The 12,807-nt window shown below is 53.5% G+C and overlaps 1 protein-coding gene across 9 annotated transcripts in view; it reads left to right on the top strand.

Annotated features, from left to right (window-relative positions):
- The window catches only part of MACF1 (microtubule actin crosslinking factor 1), a 131,738-nt gene that overhangs the window by 51,423 nt on the left and 67,508 nt on the right, over positions 1-12,807 (top strand). For 7 of the 9 annotated variants that reach the window (XM_082296581.1, XM_082296575.1, XM_082296580.1 and 4 more), the window contains exons 32-40: positions 436-534; positions 678-830; positions 938-1,026; positions 1,442-1,577; positions 4,330-9,615; positions 10,111-10,260; positions 10,620-10,835; positions 10,916-11,065; positions 12,440-12,673. In XM_082296581.1, coding sequence (XP_082152707.1) covers positions 436-534; positions 678-830; positions 938-1,026; positions 1,442-1,577; positions 4,330-9,615; positions 10,111-10,260; positions 10,620-10,835; positions 10,916-11,065; positions 12,440-12,673 — 6,513 coding nt within the window. The remainder of the gene's footprint in view (positions 1-435; positions 535-677; positions 831-937; positions 1,027-1,441; positions 1,578-4,329; positions 9,616-10,110; positions 10,261-10,619; positions 10,836-10,915; positions 11,066-12,439; positions 12,674-12,807) is intronic. The other 2 variants (XM_082296582.1, XM_082296577.1) reach the window with 1 other exon arrangement.

The raw sequence follows: 12,807 nt of genomic DNA, 5'->3' as shown, positions 1-12,807 counted from the left end.
ACCCCTGGGTCAAATCCAGCGGGGTCGGCTCAGCCCTCCAGCCTTGCGAGGTAAATAACCAGAGCACCATGCAGTGTTGCTGTGTGTGCATCTTTGGGATGAGAACCTTTTAGGGACCCGAGGTCCTGTCTGCTCTGTGTGGATATTAAAGATCCCGGTAGCCCTCTGTAAGAGTTGAGCATCCGCCCCAGTGTCCGTGGCCGGAGTGTCCCCTCGCTCCAGTGTCGTGCAGCATGCCTTGTGTGGCCACCACCCTCCCCAGCAGACTTGCTGCGTTCCATTGGTGCCATCCCAGCTCCGCCAGGTGCCCTGGGGGGTTCCCAAGCGAGAGGTGCTGCATCCGTGTCGTGTTCTGTGAAGGGCGACGCTCCGGATCCGCCAGCAGGGACTGATGCACCCCCTTTTCCCTCTGTTTTCCCCTCTCTCCCTTGGCAGTTCATGGATTTGAGGACTCGTTACACAGCCCTGGTCACGCTGACCACCCAGCACGTGAAGTACATCAGCGACGCGCTGCGGCGCCTGGAGGAGGAGGAGGTGAGGGCGTGGGACACGCTGTTCCCACATTCCCTCCGTCCCTAAGGATGCTGCTCCGTGCTGAGGGCATGTCCTGGGCACTGCCCCACCTCTGGAGATCCCCTTTGACGTGGTTGTCTTCCTCCTTCCTCCCCTGTTTGCAGAAAGTGGTGGAGGAGGAAAAGCAGGAGCACGTGGACAAGGTGAAGGAGCTCCTGGGCTGGGCCCTGGGCTTGAAGCAGAGTGTGCAGGGCAGGACAGCTGCTGCTGGGAGCAGAGAGCTGGGAGACATCAAGAAATCTATCTCAGAGCAGCAGGTAAAGCAGGAGTGGCACCAGACACTGAGGTTTAACTTCTGCTCTTTTTTCACAGCTGAATTAAGCTGATTTCTTTCTTTCTTTCTTTCTTTCCTTCTTTTTGCCAGGCCCTGAATGAGGAGCTGACTGCGAAGAAGGAGCAGGTCTCTGAGGCCATCAAAACTTCCCAAATCTTCCTGGCAAAACACAGCCACAAGTGAGTGTGACCCAGGGAGAGCATAGGGGCTGGAGATGAGATTCCTTAGAGCTGGTGGATCCATGGGATCCAGTGCCTGACTCCAGTTAAAAACAATGATGAGCTGCACGTGACAGTTGTCTTCTTCATTGTCTGCAATGAGAAATGTGAAATGTTCAACCCATTTATGCTGTGGGACGATATTAATCCTCTTTAATTGAGATGCAGCGCCGTATATTTGGGGATTTGGTTGTTGCAGTGCAGCTCAGCCTTTGCTCGATTATACTGGCAGGTTTTAGCTGAGCTGGGCAAGGAGTAGGGCAGGCAGAGGAAGGGACTCCTGGTGGATTTGGCCTTTTCCTTCACTAGAAGAACGTGGCAGCTCTGTGGGGCTGGTTTGGGCAGCATCCTGAGCGATTTCCCCTTCCCCTTGCAGGCTTTCCCAACCGGAAAAGGACCAGATTTCTGCTCAGATTGGTGCTCTGAAGGAAACCTACCAGGCTCTCTGCAGCAACTCCACGGAGCAGCTCCAGCAGCTCCAGAGCCAGCTGGCTCAGGAGACAGAGCACAAGGTACTGCTCCTGCTCAGCCCCGTGGCTGCACAAACGCGTTTCACTCCTCAGGGCGTGGAGAAGGTTTCATTTTGTTGTGTGTCTCGTGGCCACTGGCCGCTCACAGCCTCTTACCTGCACGTGGTTGCCCTCCCTTCTCTTCCATCCATGGTCACCCAAAGCATCTGGTGGTTCCTGGAGGCCAAGCAGGAGCTGTTCTCCTGCTGCCTTCCGGCTCAATGGGACAGTTGTCCTTTGGTTTCCATCTCTGCCCTCTGCGCAAGGGTTGGCTCGTTCATGCTTGGTGAGCAGGGAATCCTGCCCTGGAAATGGTCCCCTTAAGGCAATCAGTGTCCTCTGAGGAGTGTCCTCTCAGGGCTGTAACCTCAGAGGGCTCAGTCCCACAGGATTGCAGGGATGCAGGGAGGTGGGACTCACGTGGCCTCGTGGATCTCAGGGCCTGATCAAGGGTTTTTCTCAGCGGTGGCTGAACCAAGCAGCTCTTCCCTGTGGAAGGCAACTGCATTGTCCAGCCCCTCAGCTGACCTGGGAGACCTTCAGGACCTATTCCCTGTTCATATCCATCCTTGTTCCGCCGGGTAGGGAGGGCTGGAAGCGCATCCCTTATTGCCTCTGTTAGGAGCTGTCGTTCACAGATTTACGTGTGCGTGTTCTCTAAGTGTATATTCATGTGTCAATGGATATTTTTGTGTGTTTGCTTGCTGGCTCCCTGTACCCTGAAGCAGCAGCCCGCTCACATCTGGCTGTGAGACGCAGGTTTTGGCTCTCGGGTCCGTGAGTGAAGCCCTGTTCAAGCCGCTCGTGGGGAGAGGGCAGCAGGGCGGCTTTTTTTGAGATCTGCCTGTGCAGCTTTCACCTACATACGTAGTGTTTTGCTCCAAACTGGACTTTACAGCACAATCCAGGTGTTCCAGGGCAGGAAATGATTTATTTTATTGAAAGCCCTTTAGCCCTTGTGCTGGCAGCAGAAAGGTGAGCGAGTCATCTCGTTAAGCCGTCACAGATTTGGTGCAGCCTCCCTGTGGAATGGATGTTTTTTTCCTTTCCCTTTTCCTCCCTTTTGGTCAGGAAAATGATTTTAGAGCAAAAGCCTTCTCCAGGGCTTGTCAAGCTGTTTTGGTACAGCACGAGGCTGCTTTGAGGCTGGAACAGTTTTCACTCACGCTCTCGATGAAGCCCAGGCAGCAAAACAAGAGATGGCAGTGGGGCTTCACCTTAAATCCCCGTCTGCAAAACCATCCCTGCGGCTCTGGTGCGGAGCCGTTGCTTCACTGTAGAGGGAGCATGAAGAACTCTTTAACATTTGCTTGCTGGAAACATCCAACTGTCAGAAAGAAGTTACAAAAGACCAAAAAAATGCAAAGCAGAGCGCGCTAAATTGAGCATGATGTGTCCCTGTATGGTTTGTGTTTCATGTCAACTGTTTTTATGATTAACTGACATCCTTGCTTACAAGTTTAACTAACCCCCCTGGGATTTAAACAAACAAAACACACAAAAGGGAAAGAGGACGGACCTGTGTGTGGGGGTTCCTTTTGCAAAACAAAACAGTCGCATGCTGGACGCTAACCCCAAGCTTTACACTGTGTGTGATACGGCTGAACTGCTCCATAAGGCTCTGTCTTTAACTGCTCAAGGCACACCCTGCAAGTCGGTAAGTAAAAGCCTTTTACTCCCCTCCCTCCCTCCCATCCATGTCCTTTTTTATCTTTCTCTTTTGTTTCCCCCTTTTTCCCCTCTTCTCTGTCTTTCCACGGCTTGTTCATCTCTGAGTATGCACGTCAGGGCCTGGCGATGGTGGTGGAGAGCTTAGGTTGTCCCAGAAGGTTCCTCCTGTCCCCACAGGCAGGGTGTTGGGATGCAAAAGGAATTCATTCCAGAATCCTGATTCCCTCCTCGCTATCCCCACTAAAATCTTGGAGTGCTTGGGCCAGCCTTAGACCCAACCAGTGGCACTGGGAGAAACCCAAAAGTCCAAAGAGCCTTTGAACACAGATACTCTTTACCACCTAAATTATCCCCCTCCCTGTGGGGATAGCAGCAAGAAAAGCCCCTCCAAAAAGCACCTCGGTAGTCGGTGTGATCCCAGTCTGTCCCCGTTCCATGCTGGAACCTCCAACTTGTTCCATTTCTCCCCTGGCCCTGTCTGAGGAGCAGCTTGGAGGTGCTGGAGTGGGCAGAGCAGGGGCCGTGGTCGTGCCTGGGGAGCTGTGCTGCTCCTGCCCTGATGCATGGCTGAGAGCTGCTCCATGGCTCCTGTGCTGCTCCCCAGCTGTCCTGGCACTTGGGATTTGCTTGGGAAGTGCAGGATCTCTCCAGCATGGCAGGAATCAGCGCTGGGAGAGGTTCCTCCTTACCTCACAGCGGGCAGTTTGGGGGGGGTTTCTCCCCCGTGAGTGCACGGTGGGATTGGTGTTGTCTTTGCTTTTTAAGGCTGGAGTTGTTGAAGGGCTCTGTTGTGCTTGTTGGTCTCCTGCCCTCTTTCTTTGTGGAGCATTAGGAACGATGCTGAGTTTTGGTGCTTGCTGCTTTGCTGTGTTACTGATGGTAGATATTGGAAGCATCTTGGTGCTGCCCTGGTGATGGACTGGATTTCAAACACTTTGGGACTTTCTAGCCTGTTTGGGGATTTTATGTTTGGTTTTTTGTTGTTTTTTTTTTTTTTAAACGGAGGCCTCCCTGAAACTCACGCAATGAGTGCTGGAAATGCTGGATTTTGATTTTAATTCTTCTCCTTCTCTTTCTGTTCCAGGGCAGCGAAGCCGTGGCAGGAGTGATCGATCTTGGCACGGTAGAAATATTCCCTGTCTTTGGTGCCATGCAGAGAGGTCTTATAGATCAGGACACGGGCCTGGTCCTCTTGGAGGCCCAGGTGATCACCTCTGACTTAGTTGTCCCAGATACCAGTGAGAAACTCTCCTTGGAAAAAGCTCTGGCAAGAAACATCATCGATCTCAGGGCATTCCAGGTGCTGCAGGAGTTGAAGGATGCTCTCCAGCAGGTGGAAGAAGTCCGATGTGAAGGGAGGCAGCTCCTCCCCGTCGTTGCTGCCATAGAAGAGGGGAGGATCAGTGAGAGCACTGGGCTAAAGATTCTTGAGGCTGAGCTCATCACTGGGGGCTTCAAATTCCAGCGGGGCAGAATCAGCATGGAGACAGCGGTGCAAGAAAGGCTCCTTCCCCCCCAGCTTCACTCCAGGCTTCTGGCTCACCTGGAAGGTGGCAAGGATTTGATTGACCCCAACACTGCAGAGAAAATCACTCTGCCCGAGCTCCTGGAGCGGTGCATCATCCACCAAGAGACTGGGCTGAGGCTGCTCCCAGTCAAGCAGCTGGCGGGTGGGATGGTGAGCGTGAGGTCAGGCAGGGAGGTCAGCATCTTCCGTGCAGTTCAGGAGGGGCTGATAGACAGGCAGGTGACCATCAGGTTGCTGGAAGCCCACCTCTTTGCCGGTGGCATCGTTGACCCCAGGACAGGACACAGGCTGACCGTAGATGAGGCGGTCAGGCATAATTTGATTGACCAGGATGTGGCCTGCACGCTTCTGATCCGGCAGCTGCAGACGGGTGGGATCATCGACACTGCCACGGGAGAGAGGCTGACCGTGGATGAAGCCCTAAGAAAGGGCTTGGTAGCTCCAAGGATTGCACTGCTGGTCCTGGAATCCCTGCGGTCCTTCATGGGGCTCCTGTGGCCAGAGACGGGGGAGATCATCCCGGTTGCAGATGCTTTGGAGCAAGGAATGCTCTCCACAGAGCTGATTCACGAGATTCTCAGCAAGAGGCAGCTCCTTGGGGCTGTTTTTGTACCGGAAACCACGGAGGTGATGTCCTGGCAGAAGGCGGTGGAGCAGGGTGTCCTGCAGAGGGAGGTGGTGATGAAGCTGAAATCAACAGCCATCCCTGATGTCATGGCCAGCCTGCAGCTCGCTGGCTCTCCGAGCAGGAGCAGGCACGGCCAGAGCTCCCCTGGAAGGAGTCCCACAGGCCACGAGGAGCCTCTGCTAAGGAGTGACGACGAAAGGCTGATGTTCCACTTGATGACCCACAGCTACATCAACATCCACGATGGCCAGAAGGTGCTCTTGGTGGACTCAGAATTGAACAATCTCACTAAAGCTCTCATCCAAAGCCAAGAAGATGGGTCCTGTGCACAGGCGTTGGAAGGCTTTGAGGAGAAAGAGGCAGACGCGGCTCTTGAAAGCCAACCCTGCAATGGTTTGGCTTTTCAGCAGCTTGAGCTTCAGTTTGCTCCTCCAAAAGGTGAAAGTGAGAAGATCCAACCACCCAGAACTGCCTTGGAGAATGGGGAGGTGGTGATGGGACCTGAAAGTCTCCTCTTGGAGGATGCAGGGGATTTCCTGCGTGTGGAAGAGCAGGAGCAGATTTCCAGAGAACAGGCGGTCATCAGGAGTGAAACTGGTGCTGAATTTGGAAGGGAACAGGTCACTTCCATAAACAAGGACAAACATCAGGTAAAATTATTGATGCCAGAACCTCCCAGTGACCTTGATAGTGGATTAGTCAGAGAAACAGAGGAAATGATGATTGAGGCAGAAGAAGAGTCCAAGCCTCCTGCAGAAGATGGAGTGGAAGGTCCCGAAGATCAGAAGAGGGCATTGGAAAGTGGGGCAGTGGTTGTGAAAAGTGAAATCTGCGTAACGATGGGTGTGCCAGAAAGTAGAGACAGGCTGCAAATCGTGGCAGAGCGGTCTCAGGGTGTGAGGGAATCTGAGCGAGAGGCAGAAGATGTTAGAGAGGTTTGTTTGCTGAAGGAGGAAAGAGTTGAAAATGGTGTGCTGGGAGGAGAGGAGGTTGTGCTCCCTGCAACTGGAGAGGCAGCGCCGGCAGACAGGCAAAGCGAGGACATGGAAAGTGTGTTGGAAGTGGAAGAAGGAGAGTGGGAAGAAGTGTTAGGTGATGATGAGGGCGTCGGTGAACCATCCCTGCCAGCCCCTGGGGAGCAGGAAGCAGAGGACGCTTTGGGAAAGCTCCTGACGCAGCTCCGAAGCGGTGGCATCATCCACGAGCAGACGGGCAAGACGCTGCTGCTGGACGAGGCGGTGGCCTCTGGAGTGGTGTCCGGCCACACGGCCGTGAAACTCATGGAGAGGATGAAGATGTTCAGTGGCTTCTTTGACTCTCAGGTGTGTGAACCCTTGACCACCGAGGACGTCATTGAAGAAGGTCTGATGGATGAGAAGCTGCTCCAGAAGGTCCTCGCGTCCGACAAAGCCATAAGCGGTGTCCTTGACCCAGGCAATAACTTTGTCTACTCCATCAAGGACGCTGCTGCCGTTGGCCTTCTGGACAAGGAGACAGCGATGAGGATCTTGGAAGGGCAGGTGGTTACTGGGGGGATTGTTGACTTGAAACGTGGCAAAAAAGTGTCGGTGACTTTGGCTTCAAAGCTGGGCCTCATAGAGCCGACGAGTCAGACAGAGCTGGTCAAGCTGGAGAAGGCTTCCAAGGGGAAAGGCACTGATGAGGTGACCAGGCAGAAGCTCATTAATTTACAGGCTGAGACCAGTGGAATTGTGGATCCTGAAACCAAACGGCCTTTGACTGTGGCAGAGTCTGTCGAAAAGGGGCTCCTGGAGAAGGAAAAAGCTTTTCAGCTCTTGACCAAGCAGGTTGCTGATGGAGGAATCATCCATCACGTGTCTGGGATGAGGCTTTCGGTGGACGACGCGATGAAACACGGTTTGATCCGTCCAGATCTATGCAAGGAGCTCAGGAAAGCTGAAAGTGTGGTCCTGCAGGACTTTGTCCATCCAGCCACGAAGGAGAAGCTGCCCTTGCCCCAGGCAGTGTCACTGGGGCTCGTTAGCCCAGAATTCCAGAGGAAAGTGCAGGAAATCCAGGCCGAGAGCGGAAGCATTCTTGATCCAGCTTCTGGCCAGAGACTGGCGCTGTGTCAAGCGGTGCAGGAGGGCTTGGTGCCCCAGCAGGTGCTGGAGAAAGCCCTGTCATCTTCAGAAATGAGGGAAGGAATTGTAGACCCCGAGACCTGCATGATCGTTCCCTACTCGGAGTTCCTGAAGAAGTGTAAAATCGATATCGAATCCGGCCAGAGGTACCTGGAGGTCCATCCCTTCCAGGCCATCAAGGATGAGGTGACAGGGACCAAGCTGACGTGTGCTGAGGCACTGAGGCTGGGGAAGGTGGACCCCCTGCCCACCCTGAGGCTGCTGCAGGCGCAGGCAGACAGCGGAGGGGTGGTGGAGGGCACCTTCAGCAAGAGGCTGTCCCTGAGGGCGGCTGTGGAACAAGGGATGCTGGACGAGGCCATGGCCAAGGTCATCGCCACCAAGCAGCTCAGGGCTGGGGGAATTGTTGATGCCCCCAGTGGGAAAAGGTTGACTGTGAATGAAGCTGTTGGAAAAGGACTGATCAGCCAAAAACTAGCTGCCAGTCTTCGGGATGTGCAAATATCCGAAGGGAAAGTTGGTTCTGAGGTCAGCAAGGTAGAAAAAACACAACTTCCACAGGGAAAAATAGAAAAATTATCTCCAAAAGAGGAAGGTGTCATCCTCCCTACCAGATCTACTGATGGTGCTGAGCCCAAAGCTCAACCTGAAGCTGTGAGCGATGACACAGCTCAGGGTGCAGCTGCTGCCACTGAGAGATCCCCCGAAACACGGAGAGAAGGGAAATTAAAACCTCAGGAAGCTTCAGAGGATGGTGTCCATCCCCGAGATGAACATCATCATCTTCATCATCCCCAGGCAAAAGCTGAGGTGGCTCCAGAGCACCCCTCAGTGTTGGGGACAGCGTCTCTCCCTGAAGAGACAGTGGTGGCAGGGGCTGTGGAAAAAGGGATCCCAAAAGGCAGCTCCCAGGTGAGAGCAGCTGGGGGGAAGGAATTGAGAGAAGTGGATGGAGGGACAGAGAAAGTGGAGGGATCGGGCTTGGAGAAAGAGCAGCTGTTCTTGGGCATGGAGGTGCTTCACAGGGAGGAAGATGGTGAGGAGAGGAGGAGGAGGAGGAGGAGGAGGAAGGAGTTTGTAAGTGCAGAGGGAGTTGTGGCAGGTGGAGAAGGTGCAGTGGTGGCTTCTGAGCAAGGAGAGAGAGTGACCAGCATGGTCCAGGTGACACCAGCAGCCCCGAGGGAATCTGTCAGTGCAGGTCCAGGGAGGGGAGGGATGGGTCCTGCAGAGTCTGGAGAACCCGCTGGGGTTCCTGTGGAGCCTGCGGGAGATGAGCTTGCAGGGAAAAAAGCTGTCGAGCACACAGGAAGAGAAACCTCTCACAAAGAAGGTCCCATTGAACAGGAAACAACGAGGGAAACTGAGCTAAAACCTACCCAAAAACAGAAAAGCAAGAAAAAGAAAGCAAAGCAGAGCAGCATTCCAGGGGACAGCGCTCAGCCAGAGAAACCTTCTGCAGAAACGCAGCCCCTTCCTTCTCTGGTTTCCCACGAAATTCCAAGGAGGAAGGGCGAGGAGGAGCGCTCTGTCTCAAGGGTGCCAGAGCCACAACAGGAATCCAGCATCAAGGCTGCTGCTGGGTTGGCTCGAGATACAGCCAAGCATGGGGATGGAAAAGGAAAGAAAACAATCCTTGAGAAAGATACGGAAACCCCCGGAGAGGATCCGGCGCTCCCTGTGCGCCCCGAGCAAGGGGGGGAAGCTCGAGAGGTGAGCAAAGGTGGGATCAAGAATGGTCAGGATTCCTTGGTGGCACTGGGTCTGGAGGAGAGGATGGCTCAGGAAGACACCAGAGTGGGAAGCACCCGGGATGTGTCCAGCACAGCCACTGTGGCACGGGAACTGCCCCATGACTTAATGATCAGCGAGGAGCCCGCAGAAATGCAGGAAACCTCCACAGTCCTGGAGCTTGGAGAGGAGGAACAGCACGAGCAAACAGCTGAGCTCAGAGCAGACCGAGGAGGTGCCCCTGCTCCCCCAAAATCCCCAGGAGAAACCCCCCAGGAGAGGACCAAGCAGCCGGGTCCGGGTGATCGGGGTTTGCTGCTACCTGTGATCGTGGAGGGGGAGCTGCTGGAAACCTCGAGGGAGTCCACGCGACCCGCCCAGGTAAGCGGATATTTTTGCTATTTTGGCAGTTTTTATGACCTATTTGTGGATGTTTGATGCTAAAGCTGTCCGAGGTCCTAGGCATGGAGGGCAGCTGGAGCGTGAGGAGTGGATGCTGCAGTGGATTTGGCAAAGGAGCTGGTGATGTACAGCTGGAAACGCTCGGGGCTCAGTTGTGGCTCCTTTAGCTGGAGCATTAGTGCTCAGTGACTAACAAGTAGAACTCTTTTTTTTTTTTTTGGCACTTTTGCTGCAACACCAAGAGATCTCTTGCCGTTTACAAGCTTACATTGGAAAGAGAGCCCTGTGTTTTATTTGTCCTGGAGTAAATCTTGTAGATAAGGCCGGCGAGTGGCAAGTCTGTGAGCGGGAATGTCATTAACACATTTCTCCTTTGGGGAAAAAAAAAAAAAAAAGAACTTTCTATAACACTTTGTCTCTTTGTCTCCTTGTCTGCCTAAGTCTGAGGCTTTGATTTCCTGTCTGATTCTGCAGATCAAATTCAGCAAGAAGATGTGTCTGGAGCACGACCAGAGGCTGATATCTTATCTCTCCATGCTCCGAGATATCGAGATGAGAATCAAACGGGTGCAGCCGGCGGAGCAGAATTTGGCAGCCCTGCACGACCTGAGGCAGCAAGCAGAGGTGAGTGAGGCTTGGCTGGTGTCAGACAGAGCTTTCCCCCCCTCTCCCCAGCTTCCTGCACAGCCCTTGCACCCCTCCCTGCTCTGGGAGATTCATCTCAGGTTTTATCAGGCTTTTATATCAAACCTCATCCATCCTGCTGATCCATCCACCTTCTCCTCCCTGCCCAGACAACAGCCTGAGCTTGGCTGACATGAATTTTACAGCCTGGAGAAAGGCAGGCAAGCAGGGCTGGAGGGTGGTGATGAATTTTTCTAGACTCAATGTATGGAGGTGCCTCTCCAAAACCCCTGCTGGGTTTTGGCAGCAGGGAGGCGAAGTCACCCTGCCGTAGATGTAACGATGCCGTCTCGCCTCAGGCCCTGGGTGCTGAGCTGCAGGAGCTGAGCTTCCCAGTGAATCAGGAGCTGGATGCTGTGCAGAGGATTGTGGCCAACCCCCCTGAAGAAGTCCCTGAGCAGTTGCTGAAGGCTTTGGAGAAGGATGCCAAGAACCTCCAGAAGTCTCTGAGCTCTGCAAAAGAAATCCTGCAGTCGCGGCTGCAGAACCTTCGTGGGGCAGCAGAGGCCAAAAAGGTAGAGCTGGCAACTGTCCCCTGCTGCCCCTCGAGCTTCCCAAAATTCCTCCTTTTAAATGATGAATTTCTGGTTTTAAGGCTGAAATCCTGGCCCACCACGAGACTCTTCAGGGCAAGCTCCAGGAGCTGCTGAGCTGGGTCTCTGGCACCACGGAGTCTCTGGATGACAGCGATTTCCAGCAGGCCACCGATGCCAACAGCTTGAGTCGCTGCCTGCAGCACTACAAGGTAACCATGGCAATGCCCCTAATCCTGCAGGCTGATGAACTTGCTGCCCTGTGCACAGAGGAGAAGCTTTTAATCCTGCTCCTCTCCCAGAGCCTACCAAGGGTTTTGTTGAGCTTTTGACGGGGTACCCTTCCTTCTCAGAGCAGGGTAAGAGAGCAGAGGAGGCTGCTGTTCTGCTGAGTTCTTTATTTCATAGTCTCACAGCTTTCTTGAAGGCAGAGTTCCAAGGGGGTTACATGATAAAGGCAAGCAACGACAGCAACAGGCAAAACCAGCTTCTTCTTCTTCCTCTGTATGCTCTATATTTTTTCTTACAGAAGTGTGGATTATATTTGCTAATTGCCCAATAAGATTAACACACGATTCTAGTTTTTCTTTACCTATCCTGGTCTAATTCTAACAATCATAAGCCTTACACAAGTGTTACATAGGTATTACACAGATTTGCATATACAGTTTCTATCAGCTGTTACTGTTTATGTGAACACTCCATCTAAAAAATGTGAACAGTATAATTCTATCTATATTTTGTCTAAAGTAAAGAATTCTGTGAAAAGGTAACACTGCTGCAGCAAGAACTGTGTCTAAGGTCTCTGCTTTTTAATGTTTAAGGCACTTAGCATCTATTTCTACTAAAAGTTAAAAAATCTATATTTCTGTTTCACTTTGGTGTGGCTTCTTGCATCACAGCTTATCCAAAAGTTTTAATTCAACCCCTGTGCTTTGGCTTCCCTCTGGGCCTGAGTCCAGAGGAGCTTTCAGTCCAACAGGTTTGCCCTTAGCCTGTGCTGCAGTAGGAGCCCCTGCTGTGGGTGTGCTCCCAAGTCTCTGTGATGCACAGCCTGCTTTGGCTCCAGTGCAGGGCTGTGGTGGTGGCTGAGTGACCAGGGGGGATTCCTGTCAGGCTGCTGAGGAGGGAGCTGCATCCTCTGGGAAGCTGCTCCATCACACCTGCCCTGGCGTCCATCACCTGTAGGAGCAGCCCAGTCTCCCCTCCTCGTTTATCCATCTTCTAGCAACAGCTTTAAAGATTATTTCCAAGTTTAGTGATGGCACCTTGGCGTGGAAATCAGGGGATTGAAGGCTTTGAGAGCTGCTGGTGGCACATGGAGTCGCTGTGGCCCGGTGGCAACTCCAGGCCTGGGTCATCTTCAGACCCAAGGGCAGCCCTACACACATCCAAGAAACCTCTTGGTGAGGTTCCTCCAGCACCTGCTGCGGAGGAAAGTTGGGAAATGGCTGTGGAGAAATGCTCTCACCCCCATGCTGTTTTGGGAAAGTTTGGTGTTTCTGGGGTATATTTCCTGTGGCACCTGCAGCACAGGCCTGGCTGCAGGCTCATTTCACCTGTTTTACCTTTTCTCTCCCATTCAGGAGCTGAAGGAGCCCCTCGCCAACACCAAGGCCGAGCTGGACGCCACTGCCTTCGACATCCAGTTCCTCATCTCGGAGCACGCCCAGGATTTAACCCCCCAGCAGAGCAGGCAGCTGCTGAGGCTGCTCAATGAGCTGCAGAAAGCCTTCAGGGAGCTGTCAGAGCGCGTGACGGCGCGGCTGGAGGTGCTGCAGGTCTGTCTCCAGCAAGCGGAGCAGACGGACCAGGTGAAGGTCGTGAGCCATCTCCTCCCTGGCTGCCCTTTGCTCGCTGAAGCGCTTCCCAGCCACAGGAACAGGAGCTGAGGCACCTCGGATTTGGGATCTCCCCTGCATGCCACTCCCAGTTGAGAAGTTCTCACGGCACA

This window comes from Coloeus monedula, assembly GCF_965178545.1.
Source record: "Coloeus monedula genome assembly, chromosome: 24".
In the NCBI taxonomy this organism is placed as follows: domain Eukaryota; kingdom Metazoa; phylum Chordata; class Aves; order Passeriformes; family Corvidae; genus Coloeus; species Coloeus monedula.
The sequence above is the reverse complement of the archived record's forward strand: the minus strand, read 5'-3'. Positions and strand labels throughout refer to the sequence as shown.